Source organism: Oratosquilla oratoria, chromosome 21 (assembly GCF_046742065.1).
Source record: "Oratosquilla oratoria isolate Oo_2021 chromosome 21, ASM4674206v1, whole genome shotgun sequence".
NCBI lineage: Eukaryota > Metazoa > Arthropoda > Malacostraca > Stomatopoda > Squillidae > Oratosquilla > Oratosquilla oratoria.
In genome coordinates, this window is record NC_134797.1 from 36,413,751 (window position 1) to 36,427,577 (window position 13,827).

Genomic DNA, 13,827 nt, shown 5'->3' on the forward strand with positions numbered 1-13,827 from the left:
GTTTCTCCATTCTGGTTTACATTTTGTTTGTTTCATTTAATTCAATTTTTTACCCTTCGATCTTTGATTCTTGTTCGGGTTTTCGTCCTCTCTATTTTTTTTATAGCTTTCCTTAGTTGTATTGTGCAATCTGAGAGCTCCTCTAGTCAGATTAATCATCGAATCTACCTTTGATTTTGATGGTTGCTTTACATGTTCACTTGTACTTGAGACGTTTTTATAGAAGCCAGAAAAATCACTTACTTGGGTGATTACCTGATCTCGCAAGCCATTGTTGCACATTCAAAATTGTCGCATTGGGTATCAGCATTTTCTCTTTTACTTTGAATATCTTTGTTAACTTTTTATCTAATTTCAGTTTGCACACCAGGAAGTCCACTCACAGCATCCATCTGTTGTTAAACTAAATCTAAAATTCCCAAGTCATTGATTTATTTGCCTTTCTCCTAAGAGAGATATTTTGGGTCCGTCTTGCGATCTCACGTTTTCTCTCTCTCTCTCCCTTTTTCTTTTCTTTTATGATGGCAAGCTCGTTAGTCTAATCTCCCCCAAGATTAATAATCTATCTTCTATGTCGGGGATACATCTTACCGTTGCCTTTTTATTCTCTTGTTTTCATCTATATCCTTAATTTTGTGCCACACTGGCGGTGAAATTATTAACTTACGTTAAACTGAGCTCTCTGTGAGTTATTTGATCAATTCTCTCTCCATGTAGTGAAAAGCTACTTTTATGCTCGTCAACCGTTTGCATGCCTCATCCACAATCGTTAGATGACAAATTATTCATGATCAACACCTCCAAATCCTTCTCTTTTGTTTTAACTTTCAATTGAATAAATTATTTATAGTCCCCATAAATTTTTGCTTATTTCCAATTATTATATCTATTGATTTATCTGTATATTTGTTTATTATTCCGTTGAAGTTCATTGCCACACAAGGCACCAGACAAACATTCAGTCCAGATGTTTTTGCAATAAATTGTGGCCTTCTTTTGATAATCTTTGCATCGTCTGAAAATACGTAAGTGTAGCAGATAATTCTTACCACTGTGCTATTTCCGTAAATCAAGAAAACAGTACAAGTGCCAGTACCGACTCTTGCAAGTCACTTTCCTCCATCTTGATATATATATATATATATATATATATATATATATATATATATATATATATATATATATATATATATATATTTATATATATACATGAGAGTAATACGCTAATGGCAGCGACATCAAACCGATAATTTTTATGACAGTATATATATATATATACATTTTTATTTTTGGGGGTGATCTCTCCCCTATCCCAAGATACCTTCCCCAAAGTCCTCTATCGTGATCCAGTTTCCATGGTAGTAACTTGTGCTACCTTATTTGAGACTTTCCAGATCTAAGTATACATAGTCCACCCAGACCTCTGTTGCAACACATCCACCGCTTTTAATTACAAGGTCAACAGGTTCGATATACATAGTATTCAAGTTCTGAAACCAAAATGATTGTCTGCCACAAACCTCTCACACAATTCAGCTATCGTGTAGGCCAAGAACACTGGTTTATAATTCATAGGTTTCTCCTTACTCTCCCTTTTATGAATTGGTACCACGTTAGTTCTATTCTAATCCTGAAGCACTATATATTCTTCTGATGAGCACATAATTAGGTTTGGATTTTGTGTGTGTTCGCTTATGGATCTGTGTGTGCGTATGTGAGATTCACCATGGTCTTTGGATCACGTGTTGGACTCGTGATTGACAGCTATTTCCCTCCCGGAAGAGAGCTCAGAGCTCGTATGACCGATCTATGGGTAGTGATGTGACCTTACACGCACACACACACACCCAACTCCCCGTCTACGAGAGTTGGAGTAACGACTCGAAGCGCAGCGATACTGAAATTATTTCACCCCTGGGCAGGATTCGAACTCGGACCGCCGTAGTGACAATCGGGGACTCTACCTACCTCGCCACCGAGTCGTGTGTGTGTGTGTGTGTGTGTGTGTGTGTGTGTGTGTGTGTGTGTGTGTGATCGTGTGTGTGTGTGTGTGTGTGTGTGTGTGTGTGTGTGTGTGTGTGTGTGTGTGTGTGTGTGTGTGTGTGTGTGTCTGTGAGCGTGTGTGTGTGTGTGTGTGTGTGTGTGTGTGTGTGTGTGTGTGTGTGTGTGTGTGTGTGTGTGTGTGTGTGTGTGTGCGTGTGTGTGTGATCGTGTGTGTGTGTCATGTGCAATTCATCATTTCACCATGGCTTTGGATCATGTGATGGTCTAGTGATCAACAATTACCATCCTCCTGGATGAGATTTCAGAACTGACATATAGAGTACGAGCAATGCTGTAACCTTACACACTCACACATCCACTTTTCTCAGAGGGAACAGTAACGGTTTGCAGTGATAGTGAAAGTTTAAAGCAGTAATTGTGGTTCGAACTCGGACTTCACGCTTGAGAAGTCAAGAAGTTAGCCACAAGAAGTCATAAGTGGTTGTACCATGCACATCCGCTATATATATAAAAAAAACATATATTTAGTGGTATTATTGTTGCTAAAGCCACGCAATTTAATTCAGTTCAATGTTATTGTACCTATGGTTATGACTACGTTTTAAAAATTCTCATGATAAGATTTCCCCCAAGAGACAGATTTTGAAAAGCTTCTGTGACTACCTGCGAATTGTTGCGATAATTTCTAACCAACTGAAAAATATATACCGTGTTAAAAATCGTTAAAGTAATATAACATTTTTAGATACAGATAATTTCGACTCCTAAAATGTCGCGCGACTCAGTGAGAAAATGTATAATTATTTCGATTAATATTTCATTTCTATAACCCTTTATGAAATATGGTGATGTATATGAGCACCGCTTTTTTAAATGGATGTCCGTCTCGTTTAAGTGATGCTGAAATGTAAATCGTTGTTTTAAATATAAAAATGTAGAAATACACATCGCTCACGCCACCCATACATTGTAGCATTAAATAAAAAGTGTATTATCGCTGTTTTATATTGCCCATGTATTTTTTAAATGACCAAATATATTGAAGTTGTTACTGTTTTCGGATAATTCTCTTTTATTCTTCATACATATATTTCGTGTGCATTTATTCACCTATTTCTTCTCGTCACCCATCCTATTATTACTTGCCTGTCGTATGAGTTCACACTCATGTAAAACACCTTTGGTTGAATTTTCTATATTATTTTCTCTACGCAGTGCCTTTCTCTCCATGGTATGTTATCTCCCTCTGTCCGTGGATGTAGTGTTTCGAACTTACGCGGACATCCTACTAAACACAGGTCAATGCTCTTTAGAGGCATAGATAGATTGCACTAGAAACCAACGTATTATAGGTATCTATAACTTCTTTTCAATTGTAAGATCTGATGAAATTTTTAGAGGTTTTATAGGAATGCACATAAGTAATGACTGTAATGTTTTCAAGTTTTCTGATACATTTCTTTAGATGGCTTGAGTTAAGGGTCATCGTAAATCATCATTGGAACAGTAAGTTCTGAAAATGGCGACAAACAGTGGAAGGTGTAGTTCGGAGCCATCAGGATTTGGTTCTGCTGGGACGCCAGATCCCATCAAAGCTCTCTATCCAATGGTAAATGAGGAGGAGACACCTCTCCCTCGGTGTTGGAGCAGTAAGGACAAATTCAGCTTCATCGGACTCTCTCAAAATAACCTCAGAGTTCACTACAAGGGTGCGTGACTCAGCCTTGGCCTTTGTTTATATATTTCATTTGAGCTTTTTATCTTATGAATTGAGTTTTTAGGTATCATAGCAAATTCTGTAGTTCATTTGGACCCCATGTAATTTTTTGTGTTATTTTGGTGTCAATAGATATCTTTTTCAGGGCGTAGGAACCCTAGAGAAAGAAAAGGTAGCTCGAGTCGTCTTTGTTTGTGTTATGGACGATCAGCTGATTACGTCGTAGAATACACGAGAAAATAATTATATTCACTAATATGTTATTTTCTCCGTTGTATTATGGTCTGAATAGCTGTTAATGACCTAATTGTTGTGTGTGTTTTTTAATTTTGATAAGGTTATAATTGGCTGACTATTTGAAGAGAAATCTGAAGCTTAGGAATTTTGAATTTAGCTGGGCCTAACTTAACCTTCAGGCAAAACACCAAGTAAACAATTAGTTATGATTGAAGAAATTGGCCCTCTCAAGTGCATTTTTAAATATTATGATCACTAATATGCATCCTAAAGCTAATGGTTAGAAGTGGGAAGTGTTTCAATTGAGAAAACTAAGTTTTAATATGTGTACTGTGCTCAGAGTGTTGGCAATATTTTTTAATTTCCTACATAATAATTCAAATGGATTTCAAGACTTTCTAAAGCAAAGGCACCTCCAGGCTTGATCATTTAAGTTTCAGTACAGCTCATAGCGTGGAACATTAAAACTTGACCAGTGGTAGCTATCATTTCATGCCATCCCATAGCATAGTTTTAGAATTTAGTAATATATGACGTGATATATCATTGTGTAAAACACAAGACAAGCATATATAATGGAATGTTTGTTTATTGTAATGGTAGTATGTAGATGTATTTGCTACTTGTTTATTTTGTGTATTTCTTTTGTTTTCATAAAGCAAAGTCATTTTTGTTTGAATTAAGTCAAAGCAATCTCTGTTTTCTTTTATTGGTTGTATTTATTTTTTATGTAATTGTGCTCAATAGCGAAAGGGTAAACAACATGCCTTCAAAAAATAGTAACCCATATTTCAGTATTTTTTTAAATGAAGATTGATTTAGTTTGAAAGTAAGATATAAATCATGGAAGTATTGATTTTGGATTTTGATTATGATGACGTAAATGGAAACATGGAACAGGTTTGTGTGATAATTTTGAAAATATGTAAAGTATTACCAGCTAACTCCATATAATATCTTGTCGCCCCTTTGTTGTAGGTGATTTAGTTTTGATATATATTTTATTATAAGTCATGACTACCACAGAAATCTATAAAAGTTATTATTCATTTCCACCAGATCAATAGTGAAAATTGGCTACATGGTTAAGAAAATATATATGAATTGGATATATGAGGCAATGAACATTTTGTGTCAGCCCACCAGCCATTCGTTCTTAAATAGCTGTGTAATGACACCATACTTTTAAGAGGCCTTTGATTAAGAGACGTGTAGTCATACATTAGTGATGGCCTACCAATAATGGCTTACTAATTCCTATACAGTCGAACCACATAATAGGAGGTATATCATGACCTTTCTAGAAAAGGAAATATATCGTTGTATTCTGATCCAGGAAGATGGGGAAACATTTTATTGTAAGAAAGACTTATGGGTTAATGCTTGACATAGAAGTAATCCAACACCAGTTTTATATATTTCTCTGTTTATGGTTGAGTTATCCATTGTAAAAAGAAAGAAAATACATTTTTGTTCCAATTTTAGGTTTACTATATTGTTGATAATAATTGACAAATTTAGCCCACATAAGACAGCCTCTTTAAATGACAGTATCTCCACCAAGAAGTGTTTGGACTGCTTATTTACGCACGTCACAAGTAATCATAATATCAGAGACCAATGACAAGTACCTGCTTGTGGTGGTTCTGCAAGACGGACAGCAAAGCTGCCCATTTTCAAAACCAGTCAACCCACTTCAACTCCATTAGGAGGTGCAGCCCTGCTGGATTGACATTTGGTCTCTGGGCTGGACCCAAAATGTGTACCAACTTCAACTGTATTTCATGCACCTTTTCACACTTGAAAAACTGATATCCCTTGCTATTACTACTTCAAACAGTGACACAGAAACAGTCCCACACCAGTATAACACAGACGACAGTCCAAAGATTCCTTGTAGAGAGATCTGTGGGCAGTCCCGAGGACCATTGTTATCCGCAGTAGGGATACATATGTTCCTCCCACTGGAAATGAAAACAAAAATTATTATTATCACCATTATTATTATTGTCATTATTATCATTGTTATTATTATTATTATTATTATTATTATTGTTATTATTATGATGATGATGCCTTTGCTTTAGTGGAGAATGTGGGGATGAAATGAATGGGAGTGGATTTATGCCTTTGAATTAGGCTACCTCCCTTGTGATGGGGAAAAAGCCCCTGGTATATTATAATACCAGTGTATCATTAGAATGCAATTAGTTTTTGCCCATAGCATTGGTTACTATAGGTAATGGTATAGCAGTTTACATATAAACATAGATAACAGTAGAACTACCATTATCTAAATTTTATCACATCTCCCATGGTGCAGAAGTGTACAAAGGAACACTTCAATGCCACATGGAAAGATAAGATTTTATTGGTGTTGTACTAGTTCATGATATAATGTCTCTCTCTCTCTCTCTCTCTCTCTCTCTCTCTCTCTCTCTCTCTCTCTCTCTCTCTCTCTCTCTCTCTCTCTCTCTCTCTCTCTCTCTCCACTCCCTTGCTCTCTCAAGCTCCCTCCCTCTCTTTTCTCTTACTCCCTATTTTCTCTCTCCCTTCCCAAACTCTCCTTCACTCACCCTCCCTCCCTCCCTTAATCACCCTCATTTATGCTCCCCTCCCATACTCTCCCTCCCTTCATCTTTCTATCTATCTCTCCCTTCCCCTCTTTCTCTCCCCCTTCCCCCTCTCTCTATATATCTCTTTCACTCTCACTCTCTCTCTCATTCCTCTCTCTCTCTCTCTCTCTCTCTCTCTCTCTCTCTCTCTCTCTCTCTCTCTCTCTCTCTCTCTCTCTCTCTCTCTCTCTCTCTCTCTCTCTCTCTCTCTCTCTCTCTCTCTCTCTCTCTCTCTCTCATCCTCCTCTCTTTCCCATCCTCCTTTCTTTCTCATCCTCCTCTCTCTCTCATCCACCTCTCTCTCTCATCCTCATCTCTCTCTCTCATCCTCACCTCTCTCTCTCATCCTCCTCTCTCCCATCCTCCTCTCTCTCTCATCCTCCTCTCTCACTACTCTATCTCTCTCTCTCTCTGCCTCTACCTCCCCACTCTACCTTCCCCTCCTCTCTCTGCCTTCCCCTCCTCTCTCTCTATTTCTCTCTCTCTCTCTCTCTCTGTCTCTCTCTCTTTCTGTACCTCTTCCTCCTCTCCCTCCCTCTTTCCCTCTGTCTCTTTCTCTGTCTGTCTCTCTCTCTCTCTCTCTCTCTCTCCATCTTTCCCTTTCTGTCTGTTTCTTTCTCTGTCTTCTTTCTCTCTCTCTTTCTCTCTGTCTCTCTCTTTCTCTGTCTGTCTCTCTCCCCTTCCCCCTCCCCCTCCCCCTCCCCTCCCCCTCTCCCTCCCTTCTCCTCCCTTCCCCCTTTTCCTCTGCCTCTTTCCTCCTTCCTTTCTCTCTCTCTCTCTCTCTCTCTCTCTCTCTCTCTTCTCTCTTGCTCTTTCTCTTTTTCTCTCTCTTTGTCATTCCCCCTTTCTCTCCCTTTAATTGTCACTCAGCATCATTTCTTTCTTCCTTTCTCTTGCTTTCCTCTCTCTTGCTTTCCTCTCTTTTCCCTCTCTTTTATCTCCCTGGTCTCCATACACTATCTCTCTGTTTCTGTTTCTCCCTTTGTCTCCATCTTTCTCCTTCCCTCTACCACTCTCTCTTCTCTGCTCTTTCTCTCCCTCTCTCCTTCACCCTGACCACACAAAGGGACACTTCTATTCTTCATGGATAGACAAGATTTTATTGGTGTTATATTAGTTCATGATGTAATGCACTAATTCTCTCACTTTCACTCTTCTCTTTCATCTGTCTCATCTCCACCCCTGACACTCACTCTCTCTCTCTCTCTCTCTCTCTCTCTCTCTCTCTCTCTCTTTCTCTTTCTTTCCTCTCTCTCTCTTTCCTCTCTCCCCTGACTTTCTCTCTCCCTTTCTCTCCTTTCACCCTCTCTCTATCTCTTTTCACATGCTCTCTAACTCTCTCTCCTTCTCCCTCTCCCATCCCCCTCTCTCTCCCCCTCCCCCTCTCTCCCCCCTCTCCCTCTCTCCCCCCTCTCCCTCTCCCTTCCCATCTCTCTCCCTCCCCCTCTCTTGCCCTGCTCCCCTCTCTCTCCCCCTCCCCTCTCTCTCCCCCTCCCCTCTCTCTCCCCCTCCCCTCTCTCTCCCCCTCCCCTCTCTCCCTCCCTCCCCTCTCCCCCTCCCTCCCCTCTCCCCCTCCCTCCCCTCTCCCCCTCCCTCCCCTCTCCCCCTCCCTCCCCTCTCCCCCTCCCTCCCCTCTCCCCCTCCCTCCCCTCTCTCCCTCTCTTTCTTTCCTCTCCCTCTTCCCTCTGACTCTCCTTCCCTCCGGCTCTCCTTCCCTCCCCTCTCTCCTTCCCTCCCCTCTCTCCCTCCCTCGGTCTTTCTTTCACTCTCTCTCTCTCTCTCTCTCTCTCTCTCTGTATATGTGTTTTTCTCTCTGTCATTCTGTCTTTGCCTTTATAGCAATATATACTAAGGGACACTTCTATTCTTGTGCTCCTTGCAGTTGTTTGTGAGCAACCATGGCACCCAATGTAAAATTGAGCATCCTCTTTCCGAACTTTGTATCCAAAGGTGTTACTGCCCAAGTTTGACGCATAATTACAGTTTTCCAACATATCTCGATGTATATGGGAGGGACATGTTTTACTCGTGGTCCATTCTTAGGTTGGAATCTTCTCATAGGAAGTATGTGAATGATTCTGAGATTGTATATTGGAAGGCTCTGTTGGGACCATTGTCTGGCGTTGGTTTTGTAGTGGTCCTGCAAAAGGGACAACAGAGTTGTCTATTTTCAAAAATGTCAACTCCCTTACCTCCATCTGTGAAGGTGACACTCAATCTCTAAACCATTCCCAAGATCTCTCTCACTATTGACTTCAGCTCTATTTCTTACACTTTTTCACATATGGAGAGCTAATAACTGATTACTGTACCTTCCTTGTATTACTATTTTGAGCCACTGACATAGAATCGGTGCCAAACCAATACAACATAGACAACAGTTTGAAGTTTCTTCCCAGAGGGATTTGTTGGTGGACCTGAGGACCAATACCAGCTGTTGTGGGGGCTGTGGGTTTTCCACACAGTAAAACACAAGGCAACAATTATTATCATTGATATCATTATTAATGATCATCAGTTATTGTTATTACCACTGCTGCTTTGTTTAAAATCTCCCCTTTGCCCAGTACTTTTTTTTTTCTCCCCAGTTTGTTACCCAAATTCACATGGCACATCAAACCTCTTAGCCCTGTTCACAACACAGGACAGGTTCAGTATTAATAATCATTGCATAGGTTAAATTCTCGCACTGATCCATTTGGTCACCTTTTATTAGGGAAAATGGTGGTGGTATTCTTGTTCCCTGCCACAAGGTACATGCATACATACATATACCAAAGGCTTTTTCCCCCTACACGGGGGGTAGCCAAAATGAAAAAGGCACAGAAACCACTACAATTCTTCCTTTGCGGTGCTAAGAGAAAATGTAGAGGTGGAAAAGAGGGCACATAATTCTTATCCTAAAACTAAACAACTAGAATGGATCCTTGTCACACGTTCCCACTGTATTCAGGGACCAACAGTGAGTGTGTGTGTGGTGGTCATCACAAGACTGTTGCTCTCATGCTCACCCTGATGGCTGTTAGGCCTGGGTTGGCCTTTCAGTTGAGAGATGGTAGACCAATGACCTCCATTGTGTCTGAGCTTGATACATCAGGGAAATTCAGGACCACACTACCCATCTTGAAATCTCATCTTTAAATCTTTACCTCTCTCAGGAAGTGCAGTGTCTCTGGACTAGACCTAAGATCTCTGTCTGTTTGTCATGTTTGACCATCATTCTTCCATTGGTTTACCTGAGGACAAACAGCTACTCTTCCTTCCTCTTCCTCTTACCATCTGGTGACAGAGAAACATTTCTGTACATGTACAATATAGATGAGTCCAATATTCCCCCTGAAGAGATCTTTGTGAGGATCTAAGGACTGTTACTGACTATTGTGGGTTTGTAGTTAGTGGAACTTCAGGCAACAAATTACATTGGGTTATATTGGTGGGTCTGCAAAAGGTCAGTCAATCAATCAGTTGCACCAGGTCTCACTTGCAGAAAACCCATGGCTACCTGGTGGCCTGATGGCCACCAGTTTGGGCTGTAAATCACTCGGGGGGGGGGGGGGAATATTGTGTTGTTATCTGTGTATGACTAGGGAGGAGCAGTGCATGATGAGGGGTGGTAGATTGATTTATTGCTACATTAACAAAGGATGCTAACATCTTTTGAACCATAATATACTTGTGTGGGAAGGTGGCACTATGTGCCAGCCTATAATGTGATTGAAAGTATGCATGACCAGCAGCCACACATATGCTCTGCCGCCAGAAATAAATGAAAGTCAGATGTTAAAAGAGGTGTATGATTTAGCATAATGTATGTGAGTCAGCAATTGTGACCATTTTCAAAAGTCATGATAGTATCATGCAGATGCTCAGATATACCTTCCATACTGGGTGTCATTTTTCCTTTTATTTATGCTACTACTAGTCTGTTTTATTCATGTTTGTGGTCCCTTTTTGATAGTGAAGAGGTTATGTTCATCCCAGTTAATCCTTTTTTTTATATTTATGTATTTATCTCTGTGGGTTATACCACTTGATTACTCTCATTTGTACAAATAGCTTTTATTCTGTAATTTGAGCTGCTAGTATGTGATTTTTGTCATCTCTTTGGTATCCTTTCAATAATACATGTACCAAAAAACCGTTTCCCCCATACAAAGAGAGTGGCCAAGTCAAAGCATACACCCACTATATATTCATCCCAAAATCCATTCATTATTCCTCCTGTCTTAGCTCCTCATAGTCATCTGGGTCTCTTGCCACACTGCTTGGGTCAGAGGCAATGCAGTAAAACACAGGACCTCCATAGCAAACCCCAAAACCCAGAGCTGGTTTACTTCCACTGCTTCATTACTTGGTGAACCCTCCCTCATCCACTCAAAAATTTTGTAGAGCAGATGAAAAGAAATTCTGCCAGTTGTAAAAGGGTTAAAGGTTTGAATCATCAGATTCCAAAACTTCTAATATTCAGGAATTCATTAAATGCAAAGAGGTATGTTGTATGTTTACAACTGTTTGTAAGGGTTAAATTAGAAACAAATCCTCATAACTGCCCTTAGGTTCTTTCTAAGGAGAAATTTTAGACTGTTGAGTTGTTTTAGTGTGGGTCTCTTTCTGTTACCAGATATCAGGAGGAGCCGTCACTGACTGTCAGCTCTTTTTGTATGAAGATGTGTTTGTGGAGGGGAATGTAGTCCAATCCAGTAACCAAGTGTCTGTCCTTTGGGGCTGCACTTCCAAGTCAAAGTAAGGGTGTTGATGGGTTCTTTAGACAGGTGGTGGGGAGATGATTCTTTCTGAAGCCCATCTAGTAGAACCACTATTGCCTACTCTTGGCCCTTATATACAGTAACACACAAGAATGTGTCCAAATGTCATGTTACCAATCACATCTGATGACATGCATTTCATCATGATACTGCTCAGAGATAGGCAGAAACTTTGATACCTTTTGAGAGCTTCTCTATGTGTCTGTAATCCTCCTTCCCTGAGAGATGTGGAAGGTGAAAGTTATGGGATAGAGGACATACAGTAGTGCACAATATAGTTTTTAATTTCCCAGTATTATAAAGGAAATAAGTGACTTGGGAAAATACATGGATTGGGTATAGTTGATATGAGATAAAGTATCTTTTTCTTCTTGTATGTTTTGGGAGTAGAGTAGGCCAGAGTTATATATGCTCTTGTTTTGAGGACCTAGGAAGTATGGATGAATCAAGGGTCTGAGACAGCAAACAGAAAACTTGAAAAACATCAACTGAGATGCATTATTGGTTCGATCACATTTATGATGTACTTCCAATATTAATGTAGAGAGGGTCTTCTTCCTCAAGAACCTGGGGACCATTGTCACTTGCTTTTCATCATCCAGACATTTGTTTTCCTGACTGCAAACCTATTTTATTTCATATATTTTAAATGCATATATATTTTAAATGCATCTATTTCATATATTTTATTTCATCTTGACCAGATGATCATTGACAACTTCAAGATGTTTTATTGCTTCCATATGGATGAAAGAAAGAGGATGAGAAAAGAAGGTATATTTTAATCATGATTGAGGAATATCCTGTTGCAGATTCCTCAAATACAGTACTTAGGAATTATCACAAAATGTTTTGGATGTAGTCTGATTTTAGAATAGGAAGATGTACCCTGATAATGAAAACATCACACTAACTTGAGAAATGGTCAATCAAGTGGCAATGTATTTTGCAGAGTAGACATAGATACCTTGCCAGTCTATGACACCTGATTTAGTCCAGGCTGTGAAAGCTGCCAAGATGCTGACCATTTATAATGCTCTCAATTTATTTAAGGCAATAGAGGGAGCTGACAGTATGGAAGCAGTGACGAAAAATGTTATAGGGGAGACAGGTAATGAGGCTGATGTTATGCAGTGGGAAGTAGAAGAAATTCGAAGGCTATGATCAAAGGCCAGTTCACTTAATTGTAGCAGTACCTATAGGACTTAAGGCCTGTAAAATCCTTGTTACTACTGATATTCTGAAGGATACTTTTCCATTTGATTTTGTTTCACAAAATATGAGGGAGAAAAATACCTACAGGAATCTGTGCTATGATGAGGATCTTGTATCATGAGCTGATCAATGCCACCCTCTTTGCTCAATAATACCACAACTAGCTGCTCAAAAGGAGCCTAATTTAGACTTGCTAATGATGCTGCTTCATCCAGTTTCAGCTTTTGACTTAAAAGTTTTTGCTCAAGAGGTTGAGGACCTCTAGGAACAACATATAAATAGTAGTGCTACTCCTACCCATTCTCTCCTTACCCATGATCTTCCTTCACCTTCATCCATGTAAAGTACCTCGGTCATCTCTATGTTAACCACTTCAACATGGTAATATATTATGTAGATTTTGCTCCAGGGAAGTCTAAGTGAATTTAGACAGCTAAGGGGCAAACTCTGGCCTGAGGATCTTGATAGTTCTCTTTCAGGTCAGAACCCACCCCTCAACTGCAGAAAATCACCTAATCTTAATGGAAACTTCATCTATAAAGTATGTCGCTATGTGAAAGGGTGATGCCTTTAATTTCTTCATGCATTACAGTGTCTCTTGTTGATTAATATGTATTCAGAGATCTCTTATGAAAGTGATGATGCTGTAGAGGCCTGTGCTTTCATTAACCTCCTTAATGGTTTGTTCATTTGTACATGTTACTGTAAAATCAGCTTAATTCGTGGTTTTGGCATTAGCTATGGGAAACTTATGTGAAGCAGCAGCAAAAAATTTTCTTTTGGGAATTTAATTGATCAGTTGGATACAAACCTCAAACTGGTTTTAGATAATAGATACCTCTTGAACAGACACAGGTGCCTTCTGCAGTACCTTCTGCATTGCCCCCATTTAAAAGCTCATCTGCTGAAAGTGAATAACACAGGCATTCAGCACTGATTTGTACAGCTGAAATATCTCTTCCACATCAACTTCCCCCAATACCCAAATCTTTCATCCTCCCTTCAGCCTTTCAACCCATCAAGGATTTGACAAATCCCCATACTCTCCCCATCCACTTGGTATGATAATGGCTGATTTGCCATCCATACTAGAAATAACTGATAATGTGGTTCCAATCACAACACCTATGCAGGCCCTTTGGTTACTCTCTCCAATATGCCCCTGCATTGTTTTAGCCACACTAGAGAAAATACAGTAGCTATCTGACAACAATTGTTCTCACTTTCTACCCTTTCATTTGCCATTAATATATTCACAGATGGCTCCTACTGT

At 39.7% G+C, this 13,827-nt stretch overlaps 1 protein-coding gene across 2 annotated transcripts in view; it reads left to right on the forward strand.

The window, feature by feature from the left end:
* The first annotated feature begins 3,493 nt into the window (after window positions 1-3,493).
* Window positions 3,494-13,827, forward strand: part of RanBPM (Ran-binding protein M) — a 34,049-nt gene continuing 23,715 nt past the window's right edge. Inside the window, exon 1 of one of the 2 annotated variants that reach the window (XM_076204713.1) lies at window positions 3,494-3,713. In XM_076204713.1, the coding sequence (XP_076060828.1) occupies window positions 3,524-3,713 (190 nt within the window). In that variant the 5' untranslated portion in view covers window positions 3,494-3,523. The remainder of the gene's footprint in view (window positions 3,714-13,827) is intronic. The other variant, XM_076204712.1, reaches the window with a different exon arrangement.